Raw genomic sequence first — 26,047 nt, forward strand, 5'->3', positions numbered from 1 at the left:
GTTGAAAACATGGGGAACAAAATCTATTTCCCAGCATCCCCCTTCTAAGCCCATCCCACCCATGAGTTGTCTCTACATCTTAGCTAAAAGTTTGATCTACACAGCAGTTTTTACGTGATATAAAGCCACACCAGCACTCTTATAGATATAGAGAAACATTTACAAAATATTTTGTGACGTGCGTTCATAACGGAACTGCCGATCATCAACAAACGCACATCGGCTAAATCCATCAATGCAGTTAGCATGTGGCTCACTAGCTTCTCTTACTGCAGGAAATGCTGTTAGCTCTGAAGTAAACTATCCAGCTGCAGTGAGTTTAGTCTTGAATTATTTGTTGTAGTCATCAGAAAATCTAGTTTTTAAAACCATTTGGATTCAAATGCGATTTGCTCTGTGTACATGGACACTAGCGCGATGTACAACAGTCTTATTTTGATACGCACATAGCGCGATGAATTGAGTTGTGGGTCTGTCTGTCTGTGACCTATTTGAATGGTGACGTCACGCCGTTAATCTTTAATTTCCGAGCACGCTGTCCGCAATAACATTCAGTCGCACCGTTTTGAACGAAGCAGCTGGATTTGAGCTACGAATCTGAGGTCTGGATCTAACTTACCGCTACAATGGGGTCTAACGGAGACCTCAACGCAAACTCACAGTGTCTCAGTAGCACTGGAGACCTGGTCCTGGACAAAGCGATTAGTCAATGGATGACCTGGGATAAGGTGAGAATGCAACTAGTTTTGAACCTCATCACACTGATATTAGGACTGGTTGCCAACCATGGCGACTGGCAGCCGCTTTGTAAAGTGTTTTATATTGTTCAGACGTTGTTTGACATTGTGAGGCTGAGCATTAATTTTTAATTTTTTCATCTGCTCATAAATGCAATTCATTTTTGTGTTGTGACCATACAATGCAAAGTTAAGAGATAAAGCCTCTGAAACATTCAATATCACGTTGCATTTCACTGCATTGCAGTACCAACTTGAGTCATTCAAATGTTGGGCTGTGGTAGAGATGGTATCAGAATGTAATACCATGGTAATTTGAAACACTATAAATAATGTACCATAGTAGTACAACAGTATTCCTGGAAGTACCTTGGAGTACCATGTACATTCTGTGGCGTATGAATTTAAGTACCATTTAAGTACTCTTTTGTAACTTATCTACAAAAAGCTTGGTATTTCCCTGTTACAAAAAGTACTGTTGCTGTACCATGACACAGTGATGAAATCAGATTTCCGACACTAAAATTGATGCTTTATATGGTATATTTACATGGTTCTCTAAGATTCTTCCAGAAATACAATGCTTAAAAAACATGGTACCAAAAACTCTGGTAGTAAATTTACATACTTTTTTTTTTTTTGTAAGGCACTTGTCCAAAAAGACTATATTATTACATTATATGAGTTGTTCGAAGTAAGTACTATGAAGTATCATATAAATAAGTGTCATCCTGCATGTCATATCCCGTTACCTGAATGTCAAAGTCAGTATGACCAGCCTCTCTGTCAATCTGTTATTCTATCATACTGTAAAGAGAGTGAGATTTGATGCCAAAGGAAGCTTGTGCTTTAAATATTGAGCCTTCAAAGAATGTGTGGTACATTTATAACAGCTATTTTTGTGATATTCTCAGAAATGACACATTGTTTTGTATTGATATAAGTAGGCCTACAGTTTGCAGCTCTTTTTCATTTTATTTATTTATTTTTTGTTCTTTTTAGCTGAGGCAAATTTAAAAGTCATATGTCTGGCTGACCTCTTCCTGCAAATGTCAAACTCGGCCTGCACTGGATGACTGGTGTATAGTAGTACACTACAGAGCAACCAGCTGTCAGCTGGCAGTTGTAATAAAAAGCCATTAGCTCAGCAAAAATAGACGGAAAGTAATACATTTCCTTTGTGATATGTTTAAGTGGTACTTTTACTTCCAGTGCTTTTTAGACATTCTTGTGTTCACATATGTGGGTGGCTCATAGCTAGCTTACATGTTTGGATTATTTGAAAGCCTGTTCAGTCTAGGCCTCAGAGATAAGCTTTCAAGCAACAGAAAAAAAAAAAAAAAAATTAATAATAATTTTCCATCCTGACTGTTAAAAAAAAAATAAAAAAATCTATGATTAGATGCATTCGCGCTGACTCATCATTACTGATCCCAGCAAATGCTGGGAAGAGTGTCTGGTGCTGCCCACTTTTTATATGTGAGGACATTATTGATTTTTGATTAGATCAATAGTTTAGCATTTGCTATGGCCTGTGGTGTACCAGAATCCTGTTTGTCCTTAAAAATCCCTTCCAAATAACAAATTAATAAGTTTATGCATGGGTTCAGGTTTTCTTTTTATATACAGTGAGGAAAATAAGTATTTGAACACCCTGCTATTTTGCAAGTTCTCCCACTTAGAAATCATGGAGGGGTCTGAAATTGTCATCGTAGGTGCATGTCCACTGTGAGAGACATAGGGTAAGTGTACCCATTAAGCCCACCAAAATCTAAGTCTAGGTTTTTTTCATAGATATTGACATAGTTTATAAGAAAAATTATTTGTTAAAATGCAAGATTAATCTCTCATTTGAAATTGAATTAATTAGTTGATGAACATTTTAGAATATAAAATTAAGATAATTTAAGAATAAAGTCAGAAGTCTGGCATGGGCTTAATTGGTACTTTTGGCACCATTTAAGCCCGCATGTGTTCCAAATAAGCCCACATCGTCACTGATTCACAAAATATAAAAAAAATTAAATGATTTTAAAGAAGTAAAACATCAATATATTTATTTAGTGACAGGGAAGTATAAAAAAAAAAATCATTTGATTAGAATCATCGTTTGATTAGAGCCCTGGGTATGATGGGTTGGTGTTAGTGGCCGGTGGTCTGGAGCTTTAAGTCGGCTTGACTGGAGTTGTAGCTGGAGTCTTCAATGCTCTAACTGAGGGAAGGAGGTTGTTCCCCAAAATCTCGCAATACATGGCCCCGGTCATCCTCTCCTTAATACAGTGCAGTCGCCCTGTCCCATGTGCAGAAAAACACCCCCAAACACCCCCAAAGCATGATGCTACCACCCCCATGCTTCACAGTAGGGATGGTGTTCTTGGGATGGTACTCATCATTCTTCTTCCTCCAAACACGTTTAGTGGAATTATGACCAAAAAGTTCTATATTGGTCTCATCTGACTTTCTCCCATGACTCCTCTGGATCATCCAAATGGTCATTGGCAAACTTAAGACGGGCCTTGACATGTGCTGGTTTAAGCAGGGGAACCTTCCGTGCCATGCATGATTTCAAACCATGACGTCTTAGTGTATTACCAACAGTAACCTCGGAAACGGTGGTCCCAGCTCTTTTCAGGTCATTGACCAGCTCCTCCCGTGTAGTTCTGGGCTGATTTCTCACCTTTCTTAGGATCATTGAGACCCCACGAGGTGAGATCTTGCATGGAGCCCCAGTCCGAGGGAGATTGACAGTCATGTTTAGCTTCTTCCATTTTCTAATGATTGCTCCAACAGTGGACCTTTTTTCACCAAGCTGCTTGGCAATTTCCCCGTAGCCCTTTCCAGCCTTGTGGAGGTGTACAATTTTGTCTCTAGTGTCTTTGGACAGCTCTTTGGTCTTGGCCATGTTAGTAGTTGGATTCTTACTGATTGTATGGGGTGGACAGGTGTCTTTATGCAGCTAACGACCTCAAACAGGTGCATCTAATTTAGGATAATAAATGGAGTGGAGGTGGACATTTTAAAGGCAGACTAACAGGTCTTTGAGGGTCAGAATTCTAGCTGATAGACAGGTGTTCAAATACTTATTTGCAGCTGTATCATACAAATAAATAGTTTAAAAAAATGGGATTTCTGGATTTTTTTGATTATGTCTCTCACAGTGGACATGCACCTACGATGACAATTTCAGACCCCTCCATGATTTCTAAGTGGGAGAACTTGCAAAATAGCAGGGTGTTCAAATGCTTATTTTCCTCACTATATATATATATATTATTACTATTATTATTATTATTATTATTATTACTATAATCATTATTATTATTATTACTATAATCATTATTATTATTATTATTATTATTATTATTATAATAATTATAATTATTATTGTTATTATTATAATGTATATATTTTATTTATGTTTTACATAGCCTAATCGGTTGTATTGAGGGTTAGTTCACCTTAAAATTACTCTTTTGGTTAATCTTCGAAACAGTTTTTTTTTCAATGAATCCTGAGAGGGTTTATCCAGGTAACCATAACTTCACTCAACTTCACTCTATGTGTCAATTATTGTTTAGATTTAAATAAAAATCTAAATTAAATCTCTTCATCATATTAAGTGTTTGTAACTTCACAAGACTCGGATTAAACCGCCTAAATCGTTTTATGATGCCTTTATGACCTTTTTGGATCTTCTACCTCTCAGGTTTCATTGAAAGTGTCCTAATTTGTGTTTTGAAGATTAACCAAAGTCTCATGGGTTTGGATTTACATGAGGGTGAGTAAATTATGACAGAATTGTAATTTTTGGGTGAACTAAACCTTTCCAAAAACTTGTATGAAATTTAAATTGACAAAATTAGTTTTTGTGCCTATAGAATCCTCAGACACGGGAACAGATCGAGTGTCTGGTGCGAGAGGGGCGTGTGGTGGAGCTGAGGAGGAGGTTGTGCTCCAGGATGGCGTTTGGAACAGCTGGCTTGAGAGCCCCGATGGGAGCGGGGTTTGCTCGCATCAATGACCTAACTGTCATCCAGTCTACACAGGTAAGTCCAGGTTAACAGCATACAGATGAGATCTCATCAGGTATTCCTTCTCGCATGAAAAAGATATTAACAAAGGCAAAAGTCTTTGACCTTAAATGTGGTGAGGGCCTGTTTACACCAAGAGTGAAGTAAAAACACACTATTTGCATTCTTCATCCAACAAACTTTGCAACTTTTTCTCTCACAATTGTGACTTTTTTTTCTCAGAATTGCGAGTTTATATTATCTTGCTATTCTGAGAAAAAAGTCTGAATTGTGAGATTAAAAAAGTCACAATTACCTTTTAAATTTTTAATTTTGTGGCGGAAACAAGCTTCCATAGTAATGGACTGATATAGTGAAAGCCGAAACATATGGTATAATGATGATAATAAAGAGATACGGTTAGAAGTAATACTAACGGTGCGTGTCCACTACACAAAACTCCACTCAGTGCCGCTGGCAACGCTGTAACGTCTCCGCTTTGGGGTGTGTCTGTTGTGAGTGTATTTAATCTACGTTTTTTTCAACACACGGACAGTATAATCATCAGCGGTGCACGTGATTACATTTAGAAATAGACAAGCTTTGTTTCCAAATGCACCAAGTAGGGCTGGGACGGTATGGATTTTTTCTTACCGCGGTTGAAAAGCAAGAAATTACCGCGGTATTGCGGTAAACCGCTTTAAACCTCAACCCCCCTCCACACCCTCCCCACGTTTTTTTTTTTCTGCAACGTCGCAGCTGGAACAATAAACAAAGTGTGGCAATAATAATCGCAGGTACTGTTTATGTGCTTTATTTAATGTTAAAAGCATGCAATGTGACTTTGAATATCGTTTAGTGCTCCAGCTTTGAGGCTGTAAAAGCAACAATGGATAATTCACCTCAGATCTTGAAATTAAACAAATGGAAATAAGAACGTTCAAACTGTGAACATACAAGTGTATTCTTTGACAAAGATTGTTTTAGTAACTCAGTAGTCTATGTATTTTTAATAATGTTTAAATGGTGTAATATTTGTGAATTCGATTATGTAGCTGCTTATCCATTTTCTTGCAAGTGCCGTCAAGATTACTCTCTGGTGCTGTGCACTTGCCGCGACTCGCGAGGGTTGACAAACGCGGTCTTCACGTGAGAGAATTGTGTTAAATAAGCACGTGCAATTAAAAGCTGAGGTCCTGCTTTTGGGGCTTCAAATTATAGGCTATAAGACATTTGCAATATAATTGGGAGTCTGCACAGGGTGTTTATTTTGAAATTGAGTTTTTTTTTTTTTTTTTTTTTTTATTTACTTGGCTTGGACGCGGCGTCCGTCGAAAATAGACTAGTCGCCTATCTTTTGCGAAGCGGCGCGGAGAGGCGCTTCTGAAACGCGCCGCGTCGTGGCTGGTGTAAACACAAGCATTGAGTAGAGTGGGCGCGATCAGCTCCCTCTCCAGCTCACGTCATGTTATTATGTGTCATGGAACATAGCGCTGCCCAACTTGCGAAAGGTCGGATTTGCTCCATGTTTTGATGATAAGTTTTGTTTAGAAAACCTTGAATCCATGTAAGACACAATGTTATTAGACACATGTCATTAGAATCAATGAATCCATGTCATTAGACACAACGTGAAGACATGTGAAGGCCAGTGTTTATTGTAAAAAAATTAAATAAAATTTTGTGGTGATGATGGTGGCTAGCTCAGACCCGCGGTAGGTGTCACGTGACCGCGGTATTGCGGTAATGCGGTAACCGTCCCAGCCCTAGCACCAAGCAAAGATCCTTTCAATTTTATAAACTTTGACAAATCCAGCCAATATAATCACAATGAACACATCCAAAAATAAAATCTTTATACGTATATATATATATATATAACAACTGCAAAGCGTCTAATTTGTAAACAAAATTATTTACGCACTAAATCCAGCATAAACTTTGGCACAATTTGCATATTTTTGAACTCTCAAAACAGACGTCACATCCCGAACCTCACAGCAATTAGCTGCCGACCGCGTTTTTCACTTGATATTTGCATAAAGTCGAGAACTGCCCAACCTTTTGACGCTCTCGGTCGCTCTCAACGCTTTCTCCGGTCCGCTGTCAATCCCAAAATGCACTGCACGAGCGTGAAGCTCGACTTCCATAGGAATGAATTGAAAACGCTCGCTCCGCTCGCACCGTGCCAGTGGACACGCACCGTAAGAGTAACCATTTTAGCAGTAAAATGGGGGATTTCAAATGTCATCCTATACATACAAAAAATACATGTTATGTACCTGTCAGGGTTTATTTTACGATAATGATTTGCTGGCTTATTGTACATTATACTTTACATATAAAAAACATTCCCATTTTCTCAGCATTTGCTTTTCAAATCTTTACTTTTTTGCCTGCTGGTTTCAGTACTGTTTTTGGACTAACAAGGAAGTTATGAGTTCTGAAACTTTGTCAAGTCAAGTCAAGTCATCTTCATTTATATAGCGCTTTTAACAATGTAGATTGTTTCAAAGCAGCTTTACAGAGATAAACATATAATTTAAGGTAACAGAGATTGTCTTGGCTTTACAGCGGTTCTTTAATTTAAAGTTATTTTCCAGCTAAAGTTAGTGGACTTACAGGATAGCTTTATTGTACAATGACCTCAGGGAAAATGTGATTTCTCAATTCATGACCCCTTTGACACTGCTGCGAGGGTGTTTTTAATACAGCAGTTAAAGGGATAGTTAACCCAAAAATGAAAATTAGCCCTTGATTTACTCACCCTCAAGTCATTCTAGGTGTACAGTAGGTAGTCAACCAGAATGCCTATTACCGCCGCAGCAAATCAACCGCGGCACAAATAAACCAGTCGCATTTCAAAGTCATTCGCGAAATGACCGCCAGGTGGCGCAAAGGGATATTGTGCAAAACAGCAGCAATTGCCGCATTTTGAAATGTAAGTGGGGTTCATGTCGATGAAATACTACAGCTATGGTAAACCGAATAGAAACATTTTTTAGAACAGAAAAATAGAATCAAAAGTTAAAAATGGAGACGACAACAATATAGCCTATATTTCATATTGTAGACGTCGGTGGGCAACAGAAGCCTATTCCCCGGGGGAGCAGCGTGATAAAAAAAGAAAAGAAAAGAATAACAAACAAAAATAAATTGGGTGCAATGAAGCTGATTATTTTTACTATTCTATTGAGGAATGAGACGAATGAAGAGTGTTTTTCTCGCTCGTGTGAGCGAACACTAATTGCTGGACAAACAAACTTTTTGGGCATTTCTCAGTTTGTGAATCCATGGCCGAGTGGTAGAACTTAGCTTTCGATCATTTTAGATGACACAGGTTCAAATCCCGAACAAACATGGACTACTGTAATTTTTATATTAGGCTATTAATGCATTTTATATTACTAATGCAGAGAGATTTGTCTAGTTCTAAAACTCTGTTACACCATATCGTTTATTTGCTTATATTTATAAAACAAAATTACACTCTAAGGAACAAATATTATCCAACAGAATGACTGAATTTACATCTGTATAATAATTCCAATTGTAATTTCAAAAGCAGTTCTGCTAAAAAATATATATATTTTGGGGTTCCCTATACAGAAAGAGTTTTTATAAACATGATTTTAAGCAAGGTGCGATTTGCCAGGGGGGACGGGGACTTCCTTCTGGTCTAAACATCCCTGCTTCTGCTGAATTATTTTAACCCCATTTTTTTTTACGCTATTGTGGATTTTTTCTTTTGCTATTGGGGCAAATGAGAACGCAAAAATTATATTTGTTGTAGGTTCCGTTTCACCACTATAAAAATGTACTAAACTATGACGACTTCCGCTTCTGAGAACCCCAGAGATGTGAAAAGGGTCCATTTCAACAGTGACCAAGGGCACATTTATCTGGAATACTGTTTATGAACACAAACCCAGTCTAGTTGGTTGATATTTATTTGACAAGTATTAGGCTATTCATGGTCCGTTCTGTTTTTATAACCATGATAAGTCTGTCTTTCCTTCATTGTTGTAGGGAATGCACAACTATTTAGCCAAATATTTCCCTGACCTGAAAACAAGAGGGCTGGTGATTGGATATGACACTCGTGCCCAAGCAAGCAGTGGCTGCACCAGTGAACGGTAACATTCTCCACTCCATTATATGAACTGTCAACATGCAATTACACCTTCACAGTGTTTATAATCTGGCATATTTCATAGCTGCATCAACTAAATAGCCTTCTCCCATGTTCTTTCTTAAATATTTTCATAGGCTAGTATTTTATCTATTGATTTGCACCAACATTTGTTGCACATGCAAGTGGAGATTCATAACTAGATGGCATATGTACTGTAATCCCAAAACTATATAGTATAGTAGGTGACAAATTCAATTTGATTTAGTTTTCAGTTTCCAATTAAAGGTATAGTTCATGCAATACATGTAAATTCTGTCATGATCTCCTACCTTATGTGATTTTGAAAACTGTTTCTTTCGTGTGAATCACAAAAAGACATATGTACATGTTTTAAACAAAGTGAGGGTGAGTAATTGATTAAGAAAACCCTTTACACTCACCTTCACCCTAATATATTTGGATTGTTGAGGAAAGAACTCTGTTGGAATTGAACATTGGTGGATGTAGAAGTAGATGTCTTGTTTTACTAGTAAAATTGTCTGCAAAAAGAACCAGCAAAACTGCCTGTTTTGGGACCAGAGCAAAAATACGAGTTCTCTCTTCCCGCACTTAACAATAGTGCTGCATTCAGGCACATGTTGAGCATCAATTGCATTCTTTGTTCTGAAAGCACATTTCTAGAGTCAAAGCAACAGAGTTAGAGGTTACTGTTAAAATGTTTCACCTGGCCACTCTGCATAATATGTACTGTAATTTCTGTTATATCATGACCTTGACTGCATTATATATAATATTCTGATTAGTTATTTGTTTTGATAATACATTAACCTAATTGCTATAACCAGATTAGACAGGATAAGACAGGAATTTTGGACCATACAAACTTAAACTACTTATTAGGGGCCAAGCAACGAAGGTGCGATGGCATCTATTGTATCTGTTAATCGTTGTTTCAAAAGTTGTGAAATTGTGCACACTGATAGAGGAGAGTCTGAACATTAACCACAGCCATTTTGGAGTCTCTAACTCAATCCCTCTAGCGCCACCAACTGTCCAAAGTTGCATTTGCGTTTATTGTAGTAAATTTTGAACCGTAAGGGCTAGAAACAAAAAAAATTACTATGATGTGATTTTCAGTCATGAAATCAATTTCTGATTTCCACCAAAATTGGCTCAGATCTTCTTCAGACCATGCTGGCAAAAAGTTATTAAAAGCTTTTTGATGATAACAACCATTTTCAAATAAGAGCATGCCAAATTAGTTTCAAGGTTATATCTCCCCAACCGTTTAGTGCAGGGAATAGGCAACGTCGGTCCTGGAGAGCCACTGTCCTGCGGAGTTTAGCTCCAACCCTGAAAAAAATCCTCTGTCTGTTGTCCTAGTAATCCTGAAGACACTGATTAGCTTGTTCAGGTGTGTTTGATTAGGGTTGGAGATAAACTGTGCAGGACAGCGGTACTTTAGGACCGACGTTTCTTATCCCTGCTTTCGTGTATTGAGATGAATCTTGGTACATGTCATCTCAAGCATGTAAACAGCATGCACCATTTTGGCTCAGCGCCACCTTCTGGTCAGGAGATATGAAAAATGTATGTTTGCCTAACTTTTTAACTGTTTGCCCAAAAGGCATAAACAGGTCTCTTTTAATTTAGTGCAGCATACTGAGTTGAATGATACCCAGTTTTCCCATATCGACCATTTTAGTCATTGGCTATTTAGAATTTTGTCATAAAATGCTGTATTTTATGAACTTATTAGAATATCATTACTAAAACTCGGTATGTGTCACCAGGACCATACCCTGAAGGCACTTAAAATTTCATTATAAATTTTCCAAGACTTTAAGTAAAATGTATGATTTCAAATTATATAATAATGAAAAAAATAAAAATAAAAATGCTAATAGATTTTGATTAATTTATCATATTTTAATGAAACTGGCCTTTATCAATTCCTTGAGTCATACTGAGAACAATGATGCCAATTATGCAATGTTTGGTTGAACTTGCTGTCTGCCATTTTGCATTTCTTTGAACAAAATATTTTTTCAAACTCCTCCTTTCTAGACAGTTAGTCTAATTTTTACCAAAATCGATTTAGAAAAAAGCCCTGAACTTTTTTCCGGCATGGGCTGAAACCATTCTCCAATAACGCATCAACTAATTTGGTGGCTGTAACTCTGTAACACTTGGGCATATTGACACCAAACTTTGAATGAGTCATTGTCACCTAACACTGACCACACATCAATTTGGTAACAGCGCCACCTATTAGTCCAAAGTGCTAAACGATTAAATCAAATTACTAGTGATTGTATAATTTTATTTATGATTTTCCAGCTGTTTTGCAACAAATTTATCTAAAAATTTCTTTAATTACTTATTCTTCATTTGTGCTTAGCCCCTTAATTGCTGCTTGCTTAATTAAATATTTAATTATTGCTTGCTTGCTCTAATATTTTAGAATTATATTTGTGTATGTGTATACAGTACTCTACATTTGCTGTAATAAATAATTTTTCTGTTACATCAGATAAAACAGTGTAAATAACATTTCCCACCCTTTGGTTTATCTGCAGGCTTGCAAGGTTGACTGCAGCTGTTATGCTTTGTAAAGATATCCCTGTCTATTTGTTCTCTACATATGTGCCTACCCCATTTGTGGTAAGAAAATGTTATTGATAGATTTTGTTTTAATTACAGTTATATAACAGAGTTGTTATTTTGTCTGTCTTGGGAATTACCCCTAGTAAGTTATCTTGAATCCTGTGAATTGTCTTTTAGTCCAGTCATTTTTTGAAAAAAGGTTGAACAAATTGCAACAGAAGCAAACTCAACTGATTTTGTATCCTCAATATGTCCTGAGTAAGGAAAAAAAAAGTCCCGAAGAATCCCATTAGGGGAAAGTTTAGAAAAAGACCCAAATATAGCCTATTCATTATTTTTCTTACGTGAATAGGGTAACAATTTTAACCTTTAGATATCACCATGAAAATTACTGAGTTGATTACTTACATCAAGACAAACAAAAAATGTATTACAAGTTTTTTTAAATTGTTTGTTAACATGGACAAGTGGTGCATAATCTAATTGCGTATGTGCTAATTTGCAACAACAGATCTAAACATTGGGTATAGCCAGAGGAAAATGTCTTGTTGAATCTTGTTGACATATAACAGTAAAAGACTTAATGTTGAGGTCTGAATGGAACCCATTTAGGCTACCCATGAGCATTAATACATACAGGCAGGAAGAAGTACTTTAAACCAGCCTTTATTAATTATTATTGCAGAGACGGGGTTGGGGCTGGGTCCGTGGGACTGTTTCTGGGGATTCACTTTTTTATTTTGCTTCTGCATTCTCCTTACCATTGTCTCCTGTTCTTCCCTCAGACTCGTCCCCCAGAAACAGTCCCACGGACCCAGCCCCAAACCCCATCTCTTAAAAATGAATAAAGGCTGGTTTCTAAAGTACTTCTTCCTGCTTCTATGTATTAATGCTCATGGGTAGCCTAAATGGGTTCCATTCAGACCCCAACATTAAGTCTTTTACTGTTATATGTCAACAAGATTCAACAAGACATTTTCACCTGGCTATACCCAATGTTTAGATCTGTTGTGGTATTTATGCAAATTAGCACATACGTAATTAGATTATGCACCGTTTGTCCATGTTAAACAATTTAAAAAAACTTTTGTTTGTCTTGATGCAAGTAATCAACTCAGTAATTTTCATGGTGATATCTAAAGGTTAAAATTTTTACCTATTCACGTAAGAAAAAGAATGAATAGGCTATATTTGGGTCTTTTTCAAAACTTTCCCCTAATGGGATTCTTCGGGACTTTTTTTTTCCTTACTCAGGACATATTGAGGATACAAAATCAGTTGAGTTTGCTTCCGTTGCAATTTGTTCAAGGTTGACCCCCATTTTGGCTTAAAATGACTGGACTATTTCCATCTTTTTGTCCTCCAGCCGTACGCTGTGATGAAGTATGGAGCTGCAGCTGGAGTCATGATCACTGCTTCTCATAACAGAAAAGAGGACAACGGGTACAAGGTGAGCAGCTGTTAATAAATTCAGTTCAATAATTCAAACCTACAGTTTTCAGTTATTTCAGATCATTCTGCTGCATCACAGTAAGAGAATTGTCTTGAAAGTGTAATACAATAATAAAACAGCAATAAAAGAGCTGGAGGAGATATAACACTCTCACACTTGCTATTCTTGTTACTTGCCCCTTTTAAGTTTTTCGATAATACACGTTTTTAAGCCTAGCAATCTTTAAGGTATAATCCACCCCAAAATGAAAACTGTTATAATTTGCTTTCTTCTGCAGGATCTTTTATAGATATAATGCAGTGACTTTGTAAATGTGACTTTGTAAATGTAAAAGTTCAAAAAGTAATAGGGATGTCCCGATACCACTTTTTGCAGAACGAGTCCGATACCGATACTATAATTTTTGGTACTCGCCGATACCGATACCGTAACCGATACCTGAATTTTCACTGCATTTGTAATTTTTAAATGTATTAGTAGATAAACTAAAAGATTATAAATCATACTAGTTGGCTTAATTTGTTCATCAAATATATATATATTTCTTTCAGTTATTTTCATGCTTAATTAAGCCTGCTAAAATGCATATGAGCTTCTGTAAGCCTACTGTCACTGTTCATTCTATTGCTCTATCATATTTTATCTTTCATTTAATAGCACAGCACATATTTAGAGCTGCTCCAGCAGGGCTCAGTGCTGAGGACTGGGTCAGCGGTTCAAATGTTTGTCAAAACCAGTGAAATATCAATTATTTAATCCAATTTTGATACTACAACAAAAACTAGCAGCCTAATTAATGTGAATTTAAAACAAGTAAGCAGTCAGTAACAAAATAAAAACAAACAATTGAATTACAAATAGGACAAATATATACAATAGAACAAAGAAAGGCTACAAATGAAATAAACAGTGTTTTTAGAGTTTTTCAGGTAGATCTAACAGGTACAGAAATTTGAATAAAGTAATCAAATGTGAAAAAAAGAATATTCATTACTGTATAAATTATATATAGATGGATATTTTTCTAAAGTTGAAAAGGGTAGCCTATTTAGTCAAGAGCAGTGAGTAATTTCTTTGTCCTTTGTTTGATTAACATTAAAACACAGAAGCAGGTTTATCAAACTGCTGCCCCTTTAAGACCGAGCGCACGGACCGCATTTGAACATGCTACGTTCATTTGAGATATAACCGACTTTGTTTACTCACCAAGACGGGCGTTATTACATAGTTGTGTGTGAATTCGTCCGTACAAGCGCAAGACGTGAAAGACAATTTAATTCAGTATTCGCGCGCTGAGACGCTGGTATGAGGGGCGCGCGCTTCGGATGTTTGCATTCATGAAACTTCTTGACCTCTGCACACGTCCTGTAATAATGTAGGGAACCACTCGTTATACTTCAGTCAGGTAACAGTTCATGTTTTACTTTACTTACATACCGGTATACGATTTAGTTTTCATCCAAATAACATGTGCTGAGTGAACGATCAGCAATCAAGAGCATTCAACAGAAGTGCGCTTCCTGCTCTCTGTCTCTCTCTCTGCCTCTCTCTCTCTCGTCAGTTAACGTTAATATAATAAGCTAAAGCTACATGCATTGTTTAATTTCGTTGCCATTGACATCGGACTGAACAAACTTTCCTCTGTTGTCTGTTTAAAGGGATGTGCTCGACCAGCTCGTGCGTCTATGACTCAGTTCACCTCGACAAAGCACTTGCGGCGGCCAGTTTCGTTTCGCAAAATGTACGTGGTATCGGTGCATGGTATCGGCGAATTTTTATGAGTACGAGTACGAGTATATGAGGACAGTATCGGCCCGATCCCCGATGCCAGTATCGGTATCGGGCCATCCCTAAAAAGTAATGCTGTTATGGCAAAGTAAGTGTATATTGTCAGACATGTCCTTCTCTTTTTGTAAAATTCTTCTTATTAATATAAAACCAAAATAAGGAGTCCTTTGATCCTTCTTCTGAGACTTAACATTGCATTTTACTATTGGCACACACTTCAAGTGTGGTGGAAAAGCAAAAAAAAAAAAAAAAAAAACTAAATCTAAACATTTAGATTCCTTTGTGCGCATTTTCATGTTATTTTTAAAAGTTTCAGGCACAAGAACATGTGAAAGAACTTAATTCGGTATTCACACGCTGTTTTATGTGTGTGCACAGAGAGTTCATATAGTATGCAAATACTGAATTGACTTCTTTCACATTTTCATGCGGTTGAATGGACAAACATACACAAAATTGTCAAAATATCCTTTTAAACAAAGCTGGTTTTGTAAACAGTTAAAGGGTTAGGTCACCCAAAAATGAAAATTCTGTCAGTAATTACTCACCCTCATGTTGTTCCAACCCCGTAAGACCTTCGTTCATCTTCGGAACACAAATGAAGATATTTTTGATGAAATCTGAGAGCTGGCTCACTCCTCCACAGGCTTCTAAGACACTATAACTTGCTGGCCCAGAAAATGTATTAAAGAGATCGTTAATATAGTCCAAGTGACTCCAGTGGCTCAATCTTAAGTTTATAAAGCGACGAGAATACTTTTTGTGCGCAAAACCCCCCAAAAATAACGACTTTATTCCACTATTCATTTCCTTCTCTCTGGGCCTCGAGTCTTTTCACGTAGTATAACTGCGCAGCGCATCTGTGTTGTACGTCACACGTAGGCTCACTATTGGCCGACGCTGGTCATGTGTGTGATGCGTGTGACGTATAACACAGAAGCGCTGTGTTTATGTAAGTGTTCTTTTGGCTGCTGATTTTTGTTCATGGTATTCAGCTGCAATGAAATGTTTTGCAAAAAGACAGAATAAATAGTTTTGATATCTAAATGTTTTACCATATTGTAATCGAAACTGGGAATTGGGAATCGCTAAAATTCAATTGATACCCAACCCTAATTACAATAGACCTGTCCAACTGCCTAAAATCTTGATTTTGTTCATTGTTGCATTCTGAAATGTTTCACAGTGCAAATACATGTTGTATTCATATCGTTGCTGCAAGGGACTGTAAACAAGTTTAAAAACACTGGCTTTTGAAAGTAACACAAGAGCGCAGTCAAGTATGTCTTCTACATACCTCAGAACAGGAACAAGGTGTTCAATTGATGTGATTCAACCTTGTGGTTTTTCTGTAGGTTTACTGGCACAATGGTGCACAGATCTCCTCGCCACACGATAAGGAGATCTTGCATTGCATTGAGGAGAGTACTGAACCGTGGGCCGGGTCCTGGAATGCGGACCTAGTTGAGAGCAGCCTGTTAAGGAGTGACCCACTGGAGGACGTCTGCCGCTGGTACATGGAAGAGCTAAACACTGTCTGCTTCCACAGGTGCAGTCTCTCACCTGTACTTAGAGAGTGTACTGTTGGTGTTTTTAAACTGTAAAAATAAAGTGCCAGAAAGAACGGGAGAGTGTTTTTCGGTTTGGTGCCATAAATGTGACATTGAGTGTGAAGAACCTTTATATTCTAGAAAACCTTTTTTCCTTTACAAAGAACAGTTTGTGCAGTTTGAAGGTTCTTCACACCCTGACAAATAATATTTTTGTGTATATTAGACATTTTTTTTTTTAGGTGCATTTGTATAATTTTTCTACATTCAAAATGGTATTAGTGATGGGAAGTTCGGATCATTTTACTGACTCTCTTGTTCGATCTCGTTCATCAAAATGAACGAATCTTTTTTCGAGTCATTTCGTTCATTTAAGGGGCTTTAAATGTTATACTTTTAACAGGCAAATTCCCCGAACACATCCACCTACTCAATCTTGATCATATTCTGAATTAAGAAATCATTATAATGCAGTCAAAAATAATTTACAGGGAATATAAATAATTACTTTACCTTCCGAGTCTTTCGTTCATTTGTCACGTGACAGACGCAATGAGCGACTCATCACGAAATGGTATGCTTATTTGTAAATTTCACAAAATCAACATTTTATTAGGTGATATCAATAACAGTAAAAGTATCCATTTTACCACAATTGGAGATCACCATGTACTGATTTTTTTTTTCTTCTAATTTTCTTATTTATTTACAAAGTTAAATATTAATAAATTGGATTTAATACTTTAAAATTAAACTCTACACATGTCGCTTTAAGTATTGTCTTTAATAAACAAACATTGCTATATATTCAAGTAATTATTCAAGGAAACAAATTAAAGGTGCAGTAAGCGATTTCTGAGAAACGCTGTTGAAAGTGGATTGGACTGAGCACCACAACAAACCCTTTAGGACCCTCATTAATATATATATATATATATATATACAGTGAGGAAAATAAGTATTTGAACACCCTGCTATTTTGCAAGTTCTCCCACTTAGGAATCATGGAGGGGTCTGAAATTGTCATCGTAGGTGCATGTCCACTGTGAGAGATATAATCTAAAAAAAAAAATCCAGAAATCACAATGTATGATTTTTTTAACTATTTATTTGTATGATACAGCTGCAAATAAGTATTTGAACACCTGAGAAAATCAATGTTAATATTTGGTACAGTAGCCTTTGTTTGCAATTACAGAGGTCAAACGTTTCCTGTAGTTTTTCACCAGGTTTGCACACACTGCAGGAGGGATTTTGGCCCACTCCTCCACACAGATATTCTCTAGATCAGTCAGGTTTCTGGGCTGTCGCTGAGAAACACGGAGTTTGAGCTCCCTCCAAAGATTCTCTATTGGGTTTAGGTCTGGAGACTGGCTAGGCCACGCCAGAACCTTGATATGCTTCTTACAGAGCCACTCCTTGGTTATCCTGGCTGTGTGTTTCGGGTCATTGTCATGTTGGAAGACCCAGCCTCGACCCATCTTCAATGCTCTAACTGAGGGAAGGAGGTTGTTCCCCAAAATCTCGCAATACATGGCCCCGGTCATCCTCTCCTTAATACAGTGCAGTCGCCCTGTCCCATGTGCAGAAAAACACCCCCAAAGCATGATGCTACCACCCCCATGCTTCACAGTAGGGATGGTGTTCTTGGGATGGTACTCATCATTCTTCTTCCTCCAAACACGTTTAGTGGAATTATGACCAAAAAGTTCTATTTTGGTCTCATCTGACCACATGACTTTCTCCCATGACTCCTCTGGATCATCCAAATGGTCATTGGCAAACTTAAGACGGGCCTTGACATGTGCTGGTTTAAGCAGGGGAACCTTCCGTGCCATGCATGATTTCAAACCATGACGTCTTAGTGTATTACCAACAGTAACCTTGGAAACGGTGGTCCCAGCTCTTTTCAGGTCATTGACCAGCTCCTCCCGTGTAGTTCTGGGCTGATTTCTCACCTTTCTTAGGATCATTGAGACCCCACGAGGTGAGATCTTGCATGGAGCCCCAGTCCGAGGGAGATTGACAGTCATGTTTAGCTTCTTCCATTTTCTAATGATTGCTCCAACAGTGGACCTTTTTTCACCAAGCTGCTTGGCAATTTCCCCGTAGCCCTTTCCAGCCTTGTGGAGGTGTACAATTTTGTCTCTAGTGTCTTTGGACAGCTCTTTGGTCTTGGCCATGTTAGTAGTTGGATTCTTACTGATTGTATGGGGTGGACAGGTGTCTTTATGCAGCTAACGACCTCAAACAGATGCATCTAATTTAGGATAATAAATGGAGTGGAGGTGGACATTTTAAAGGCAGACTAACAGGTCTTTGAGGGTCAGAATTCTAGCTGATAGACAGGTGTTCAAATACTTATTTGCAGCTGTATTTTACAAATAAATAGTTAAAAAATCATATATTGTGATTTCTGGATTTTTTTTTTTTAGATTATGTCTCTCACAGTGGACATGCACCTACGATGACAATTTCAGACCCCTCCATGATTTCCAAGTGGGAGAACTTGCAAAATAGCAGGGTGTTCAAATACTTATTTTCCTCACTGTATATATATATATATATATATATATATATATATATATATATATATATATATTTTTTTTTTTTTGGACGGTTGTGGTTTGCTATTGGTGGATCTCTAATGAGTGACAGGTTGACCCGCCCTCACGCCAGTAAACACATCATCAGAGAAGAGATGAGCTGCAAGAGGGAGGGGAAGTTATTTTGATGAAACATTACAAGGACACAGGAATTAAAAAAAAAAAAAAAAAAATATATATATATATATATATATATATATATATATATATATATATATATATATATATTATATATTATATATTATATATATATATATATATATATATATATATATATATATATATATATTATATATATGTATTATATATATATATTATATATATATTATATTATATATATATATATATATATATATATATATATATATAATATCTGTGCACAGATAAATCACTTATATAAATACTGCAATATTTCATGAAAGATAAGAACGGTCAATATTTATTTCATGGTGACTTTCAGAAGCACTATGATCTACAAAGTCTAAATAATTTATTTTAGTTAGAGGAACTAAGTATTTAGAAGTAAGTATTTTTCAAGTATGTGTTTTAACATAAACACATTTTGTTGTTGTTGGATTTTTTGTAAAGTTTTTTTTTTTATTGCATTCCTTCACAAATTTTTTTTTTTTTTTTTTTTTTTTTTTTTATTATTGCAGAGAACTTAACACAAAGTCTCCCCTGAAGTTTGTGCATTCATCTTTCCATGGTGTTGGTCACAACTTTGTCCAGAGAGCTTTTCAGCAGTTTGGCTTCCCACCTCCGATCCCTGTTCCAGAACAGAAAGATCCCGATCCAGAATTTTCCACTGTCAGTTGTCCTAACCCAGAGGAAGGAGAATCTGTCTTGGTAAAAAATATATATTTTTTTCTTCTTATATTTCAACTTTTATAACTTATATTAAGTTACATAGTTCTAAATAACTACAAAATGTATTTAATTATCATACCAATTACAAAAAATTGGCTCATTTATTAGTGATTTATTTATTAAGTTTGTCTTTGAAAGACCAAGGGTTCTTGCCATATGTGGTAATTGCATCCTGCCAAAACCAGCTAGCCAAACCATGACCCCTTGGTTATAGCACAGTGAAGGGGAAAACATGCTAACTTAACATGCGGACATACTGTAACCATTGAGTTGTGTTGCACTGACCGTTTAAGGAGCTGTCCCTTCGTTTGGCCGAGAGAGAAGAGGCTCGGATTGTCGTGGCCACAGACCCTGATGCTGATCGCTTGGCTGTTGCAGAGCAGAATGACAAGTACTTTATCATTAATACCCTCAACAGTAAAATGTAGAAGTATCAGGTCTACTTGACAGTACTTGTTCTGAACTCTTGAGTTAAGTAGTAATTAGTATTCTCTGTTTTTTATGGGCAGTTGCAGTTGGAAAGTGTTCACGGGAAACGAGTTAGCTGCATTGCTCGGCTGGTGGATGTTGTTTAACTGGAAGGAAGCACATCCTGACCCAGCAGACACTAAAAGAGTATACATGCTGGCCACCACCGTTTCTTCCAAAATACTTAATGCCTTTGCACGCATTGAAGGCTTTCATTTCGAGGTTAGTTCAAGTCTCAATTTGAAGTTTGTACTATACTAAGGCTTAAAATATATTGAGTGCTTTATTATTCTTGAATCGAGATTATGATCTAAATCAGGGGTTTGGATGCTCATATAAGGACCACATCCTTAAATGTAAAAGGCAGCTATAATTTATTATGTATAAAGACCCAATAAAATATGTGTAAAATGTTATTTAAAGGTGCTCTAAGCGATGTCACGCGTTTTTTGGCCAAAACATTTTTTGTCACATACAGCAAACATCTCCTCACTATCCGCTAGCTGCCTGTCCCCTGAACACACTGTAAAAAAAACACACGGTCCCTGTAGACAGCCCAGGCTCCACAAACAGCAAGAAAAACAAACTGGCCCAGCCTGGACCACGAAACATAACAAACAGTGTTCCAGCCAATAACCGACAAGAATGATGTGGGGGTTGGGGGGTTAGTGCGCGTGCACATGAAGGGGGGTGTGGGGGGTGGAGGAGAGAGAAGCATGAAGAGGGAAGTTAGCTAGAGGAGACATGTCCTAGACAACGACTTATGTTAAAAATGTATATTCTTGAGAATTTTGATATGACACACAACTAAAAGAGACGACGTTCCGATGAACAAATAACAAAGAATAGGGAAAAGGAGAAGTAACGCGCGAAGGCCTGAATTTACATCAGAAAAGCGTTCAAAAGGTGGCGAGAACTGCCGGCAGAAGGGCTTCCAATCCGACATTCAGGTGTCTCTGTTTTTGCTGGACAGGTGGTTAAATCCAGTTTGGTTTTTCTAAATGGTTCATGACAGTTTCAGGAAGCACGGAAGGAACAATACTTTGAACGGCAACAAGAAGTGACTTCACCCAACATCGCTTAGAGCACCTTTAAAAATTCTGTTTTTCTAAAAATGTCCACGTACACCCTAGCACTTCCTTGTGCAGCACTTTCCTCAGATTTGAAAACCCCTGATCTGAATTAATTGGTTTGCTAAACAAAATACAAGGCCACTGCTTAATGGTTTAACTTCTTACTGAACTTTGGTATTTTTTACTTTGCCGTCTTTCATCCTAGGAAACATTGCCTGGCTTCAAATGGATTGGAAATAGAATCCATGAATTAACAAAAGCAGGAAAGGAGGTCATTTTTTCTTTTGAAGAATCCATTGGTAAGTGTTTAACTGCAGATACACACAAAGTTCAAGCAATGCTGTCGCCAGCATGTTTGTTTATTCTTTAAATTAGTGGGATTGTTCATCCAAAATTAAAAAGTGTGTTGTCCTTTACTCACCTTGTCATTCCAAACATTTAAGGGCTTTTCACACGGTGTCAAACCTGTGCAGTCTGAAACGATGTTTAAATGTTAAGACTTGACGCTTCGCAACAGGCAGCCAGTCACATGCTTTGGACAGTCATGGAAACAATGCACGTTGTATAAACAGTAGTTTCAGCGTTTGGGGGGAGACGGATTCCGTTTACACAGGGTTTAGTCAGTGGGGTCCAGTGTTGTTTTGAAGCACATTGACTTTGTATGGACAAAACAATTGAAATATTCAACTTTCTCCTGTATAACACACTTTTCATAATCTAATTGATTCCCAAAGGATAAAGTCAGATTTTTTTTTAAGCTTCCTCTGTCACTTTGGAATGTCACACAATGGGTTGTGAACACCATTTTAAGTTGCTTGACATTTAACAGGGCTTGTATTTTTTCCATACAAAGTCATTGGGCTTCAAAACAATATGGAACAATAATGTTATGTCTCATCCTTTATTTTGATGCCAGGGTTTTTGTGTGGGAACATGGTTCTTGATAAGGATGGAGTGAGCACATCAGCTGTTGTGGCTGAGATGGCTGCTTATCTGCACACCAAAAACCTTTCCTTGAACCAGCAACTGTGCAACATCTATGAAATGTGAGCGTCTATTCTGCTACACTTCTTTGGTTTTCTTTATTAAGTACTTATTAATTATTGAAGATTCAAAGAACTACGAAATATTTTAGTGTGATTCTGTACCATTGCTTTCACATTTTACTTTGATCATAATACTCTGATCGTTCTCTTCACTGTTGTACCCCAGATACGGCTATCACATTTCCAGAACATCCTATGTCCTCTGCAATGACCCACCCACTATTTACAGAATATTTAGCCGTCTGCGCAACTTCGGAGGCCCGGGTGTATACCCAGAATTATGTGGTGATTACTGCATCACACACATCAGAGATGTGACCACTGGTTATGACAGCAGTCAGCCTGACAAAAAATGTGTATGTCATAGCAGATCTCCTGTATATTTCTTGATTTTAGGTCAAAGACAAACCGTTTGATTGGAATAATTTTTCTTTTAATATTTCCTTTTAGGTCCTTCCATTAACAAAAAATAGCCAAATGGTTACATTCACATTTCAGAATGGCATTGTTGCCACACTTAGGACCAGCGGGACTGAGCCAAAGATCAAGTTTTACACAGAATTCTGTGCACCACCAGGAGAACGGTTTGTATCTTCTATTAGAAGTTTTATAATGGATGGTATTGTTGGTACTAGACTACTTTACTGGATAGCTGGGTTTGTTTTAATTTTGAATTAAATTTATAAATGTCTTTTGTTAGACAAAATGCCAAATCAAGTGGCATTTATTTCAAACAAAAAAGTGGTAACTTAATTTCGATAGTCCATATGAGACATTAGAATGTTAGTCATTAGACTGTCTATTTAAAGGGTTAGTTCACCCCAAAATTTTAATTCTGTCAATATTTACTCACCCTCATGTCGTTTCAAACCCATAGGACTTTCGTTCATCTTTGGAACACAAATGAAGATCCTTTTGGTGAAATCTGAGAGCTCTCCATAGACAGCTATGAAACTACCCCTTTGACGCTTCAAACAAGTTCATAAAGAAAGCATAAAACGAATCCATATTAATTGAGTGGTTTAGTCCAAATTTTCTGAAGAGACTCGATCACTTTATACGAGGAACCGATTGAATTTAGGCTTTTATTCACAGATAAACAATGTCTGCTTATTCTACTATTAACACTAACCTAACAGTCTACTAACACTCTGAGAGCTAGTTGACATGTTGCAAATGATCTTTAAAGTATGTTGTCTTCAAAGTTAGTTATCATGTATTTGCATAGGTATTTATAGTTAGTAGAATGTCTTAAGTGGACTATCGAAATAAAGTGTAACCAAAAAGGATTCAGATTAAAGAAAATATCCATAGTTAAGGTGATAACTAGTTGGGACACCTGTGTGATCTTGAGTATCCGACATGTATCCACTACTTTGTCCAGTTCATTAAATGTCATTGCAAAAATGGCTCATATGATTAAAGATGGTTCTGAGAAAGTCCAGCATCATTTGTTTGTGATATCTAATACAATGCCATTCATACATTTATGTGTGGCTTTAATGTCCTTACACTTTTTGAGGCCACTGTATTATCTTACAGACTTTACCTGATTTTCTCGATTCTTAAATATATAGGAGAAAATGCAATTTTATGATTAAATTTGTATATGTTTTTTTTTTTCAATTGTATTGCAGTGATATCTCTTGTCTGGAGGAGGAGTTAAGAAAAGTGACCACCGCTCTAGTTGAAGAGTTTCTTGAGCCTGACAAGAACAACCTGCTTCGCAGATCATTATAGCTTTATTTAACTCGTGAGTCGTGGTAAGTTTGTTGTCCTCATGGGCATCTCATGTAAACCAGTCCCAAAAGGCCTGTCAGTGTACCGTCCTGTGAATGTCGTTTTATCACTGTGGAATTATTTGAAGCATTATCACCTCATGGCTCTCAAACTAATAAGTAAATATGACTGCCTATTCATTTCAGTGGTTTATATATGACAAAAAATATTGTCATGATCGATTTTCTTTCTTTTTTTTAAATCTCAGTTGAATGTGTCTTGGTCTGAGAAGGACATTTACGAGGGTTTGATTTTATTTCTGTAACATTTTTCAAAAAATTGTCTTAACTTGATCTTTGAATGCCACATTATTACCATTACTTCTGTTGTATTATCCCACCTGCTTTGATTTGATGTTTGCTTGTGTCCAGATTTCATGAATATCACTCCACATTATATTACATATATTATTTGAACCCATGATCTGCTCATTGTTCTCTGAGGTTTTGCTGAGAGTTGCTGCTGCTACCTTTTAAAGCTCTGTGAGCATGTGTGTTTGTTGTGCTCTCATAAACCTGTCCATAATATATAAATATATATGTTGATGCTCACGTGTGTTGCAAGGTGCATTGACGCTCACACCCTATATGTAGTGTTATATGCGTTGATAATCAAGAAGCAAGCAGGATACCATCTTGTTGCTCCGCTGAACTTCTGCTGGCTTTGTCATGCTGGATATGCACTGAGTAAAGGAAATTAATGGAAGAATCTGTTTTGTTTTTGAAACTTCTGGTTTCCGCTGTACATAGTTTCATGGGCATATTTGTCTTTTGTGGGTTATATACACAATGTGCAAGTTGCAGTAAGTTATATAAGTGCTATTGCCTTGCAAGCAAGACAAACACGGCATTACACTCTAATAGATAAAGAGAAGGATTATAATTATTCACTCTTTAGCTGTTTGGTTGCTAAAACAAGAACTTATAAAACAGTTCAGAAAAGAAAAGTTGGTCACATTACTGTTCGACAGTTTTGTTTCCTAACAGTTCTCCATCACTGAAGAAATGTATTATTTGGGTAGTTCTTTGTCGTTTTAGGTTATTATTTATTTCAAACGCAATGATATCTACTCTATTTATTTATTTGGTTGTTCCATGATGCAGTCGTACAGCCATTTCTGCCATATATTTTTTTTTTTTAAGATTTAGCAAGGTTATTAAATAGCACAAAGTCAATATTAATTGAGACAGTGATATTGTATTGTTATACTGAGTGTATATTAAAAATATCCTCAGTGTACTATTGTCTGATTGAAGACACTTCATAATCCTATTCAGATCCAAATCAAAGTTCATGAAATGTAAAGTATATTAGTGTTTTGAAAGAATAAGAAATATTTTTGTTGATTATTTGAGAGGGTCAAATAGAGTGTACCTGATTTTTGAGGTGGAAAAAAAAGATATTTTGTGATATTTCTGGAAAACCAAAGGAAGAACTGAAAGTACAGATGTTTTTTTTCTTTTTTTTTGTCTGCATTATTGTTTCAAGTAAAAAATAATTTGCTGTGCAACCTTGACATTCCTTATGTACACCTCTCTACAAATAAATCTTTGTATTTGTAATGTGTTGTGTTTATGCCTTTCACTGAATATAGGAAATATCCACATTTTTGTAAATATTTCTGAATAGGAGCATCATCCGTCTTTAAAATCTGGACAGTCTTCTGGCCCTAGTAATCTGAAATGATTGCTAATAGCTATTACAGAGGAACAACATTTTAAAATGACATTTTCTATAGATAAAATGAATGTAACGCTGTCCAATGACCGCTTCTTCTGCCGCCATTAGTGTTCTCCCTGAGATTCTAAAGTGTTATATGAAAATATAACTGAAATGCAGAAAAAAAATCATGTGAGATGAGGCGGTTCCTTTGTTGCTGTGATTTGCTGATTTCCAGGTACATGGGATAATGCCCGTTTATTATGTTG

General features: G+C 36.7%; 1 protein-coding gene across 1 annotated transcript; it reads left to right on the top strand.

The window, feature by feature from the left end:
- pgm2l1 (phosphoglucomutase 2-like 1) lies at window positions 1-25,679 on the top strand. The gene is made up of 14 exons (XM_084419350.1): window positions 1-728; window positions 4,616-4,783; window positions 8,777-8,883; window positions 11,462-11,546; window positions 12,856-12,939; window positions 16,086-16,279; window positions 19,543-19,732; window positions 20,047-20,144; window positions 20,263-20,443; window positions 21,500-21,593; window positions 22,211-22,340; window positions 22,507-22,696; window positions 22,791-22,924; window positions 23,978-25,679. The coding sequence occupies exons 1-14, from the start codon at window positions 627-629 to the stop codon at window positions 24,078-24,080; spliced, it is 1,860 nt and encodes a 619-aa protein (XP_084275476.1). The 5' UTR covers window positions 1-626; the 3' UTR covers window positions 24,081-25,679.
- The last annotated feature ends 368 nt before the right edge of the window (window positions 25,680-26,047 follow it).

The sequence above is a fragment of the Rutilus rutilus genome, assembly GCF_951802725.1.
Source record: "Rutilus rutilus genome assembly, chromosome: 9".
Taxonomy (NCBI): Eukaryota; Metazoa; Chordata; class Actinopteri; order Cypriniformes; family Leuciscidae; genus Rutilus; species Rutilus rutilus.

What these genes read in the sequence shown, in the direction of transcription:
- pgm2l1 (XM_084419350.1), top strand. Translation starts at nt 627, where the DNA reads ATGGGGTCTAACGGAGACCTCAACGCAAACTCACAGTGTCTCAGTAGC. An exon ending in AGTGGCTGCACCAGTGAACG is followed by an intron (nt 8,884 to 11,461) that starts GTAACATTCTCC and finishes GTTTATCTGCAG; the next exon opens with GCTTGCAAGGTTGACTGCAG. An exon ending in GTCAGCCTGACAAAAAATGT is followed by an intron (nt 22,697 to 22,790) that starts GTATGTCATAGC and finishes ATTTCCTTTTAG; the next exon opens with GTCCTTCCATTAACAAAAAA.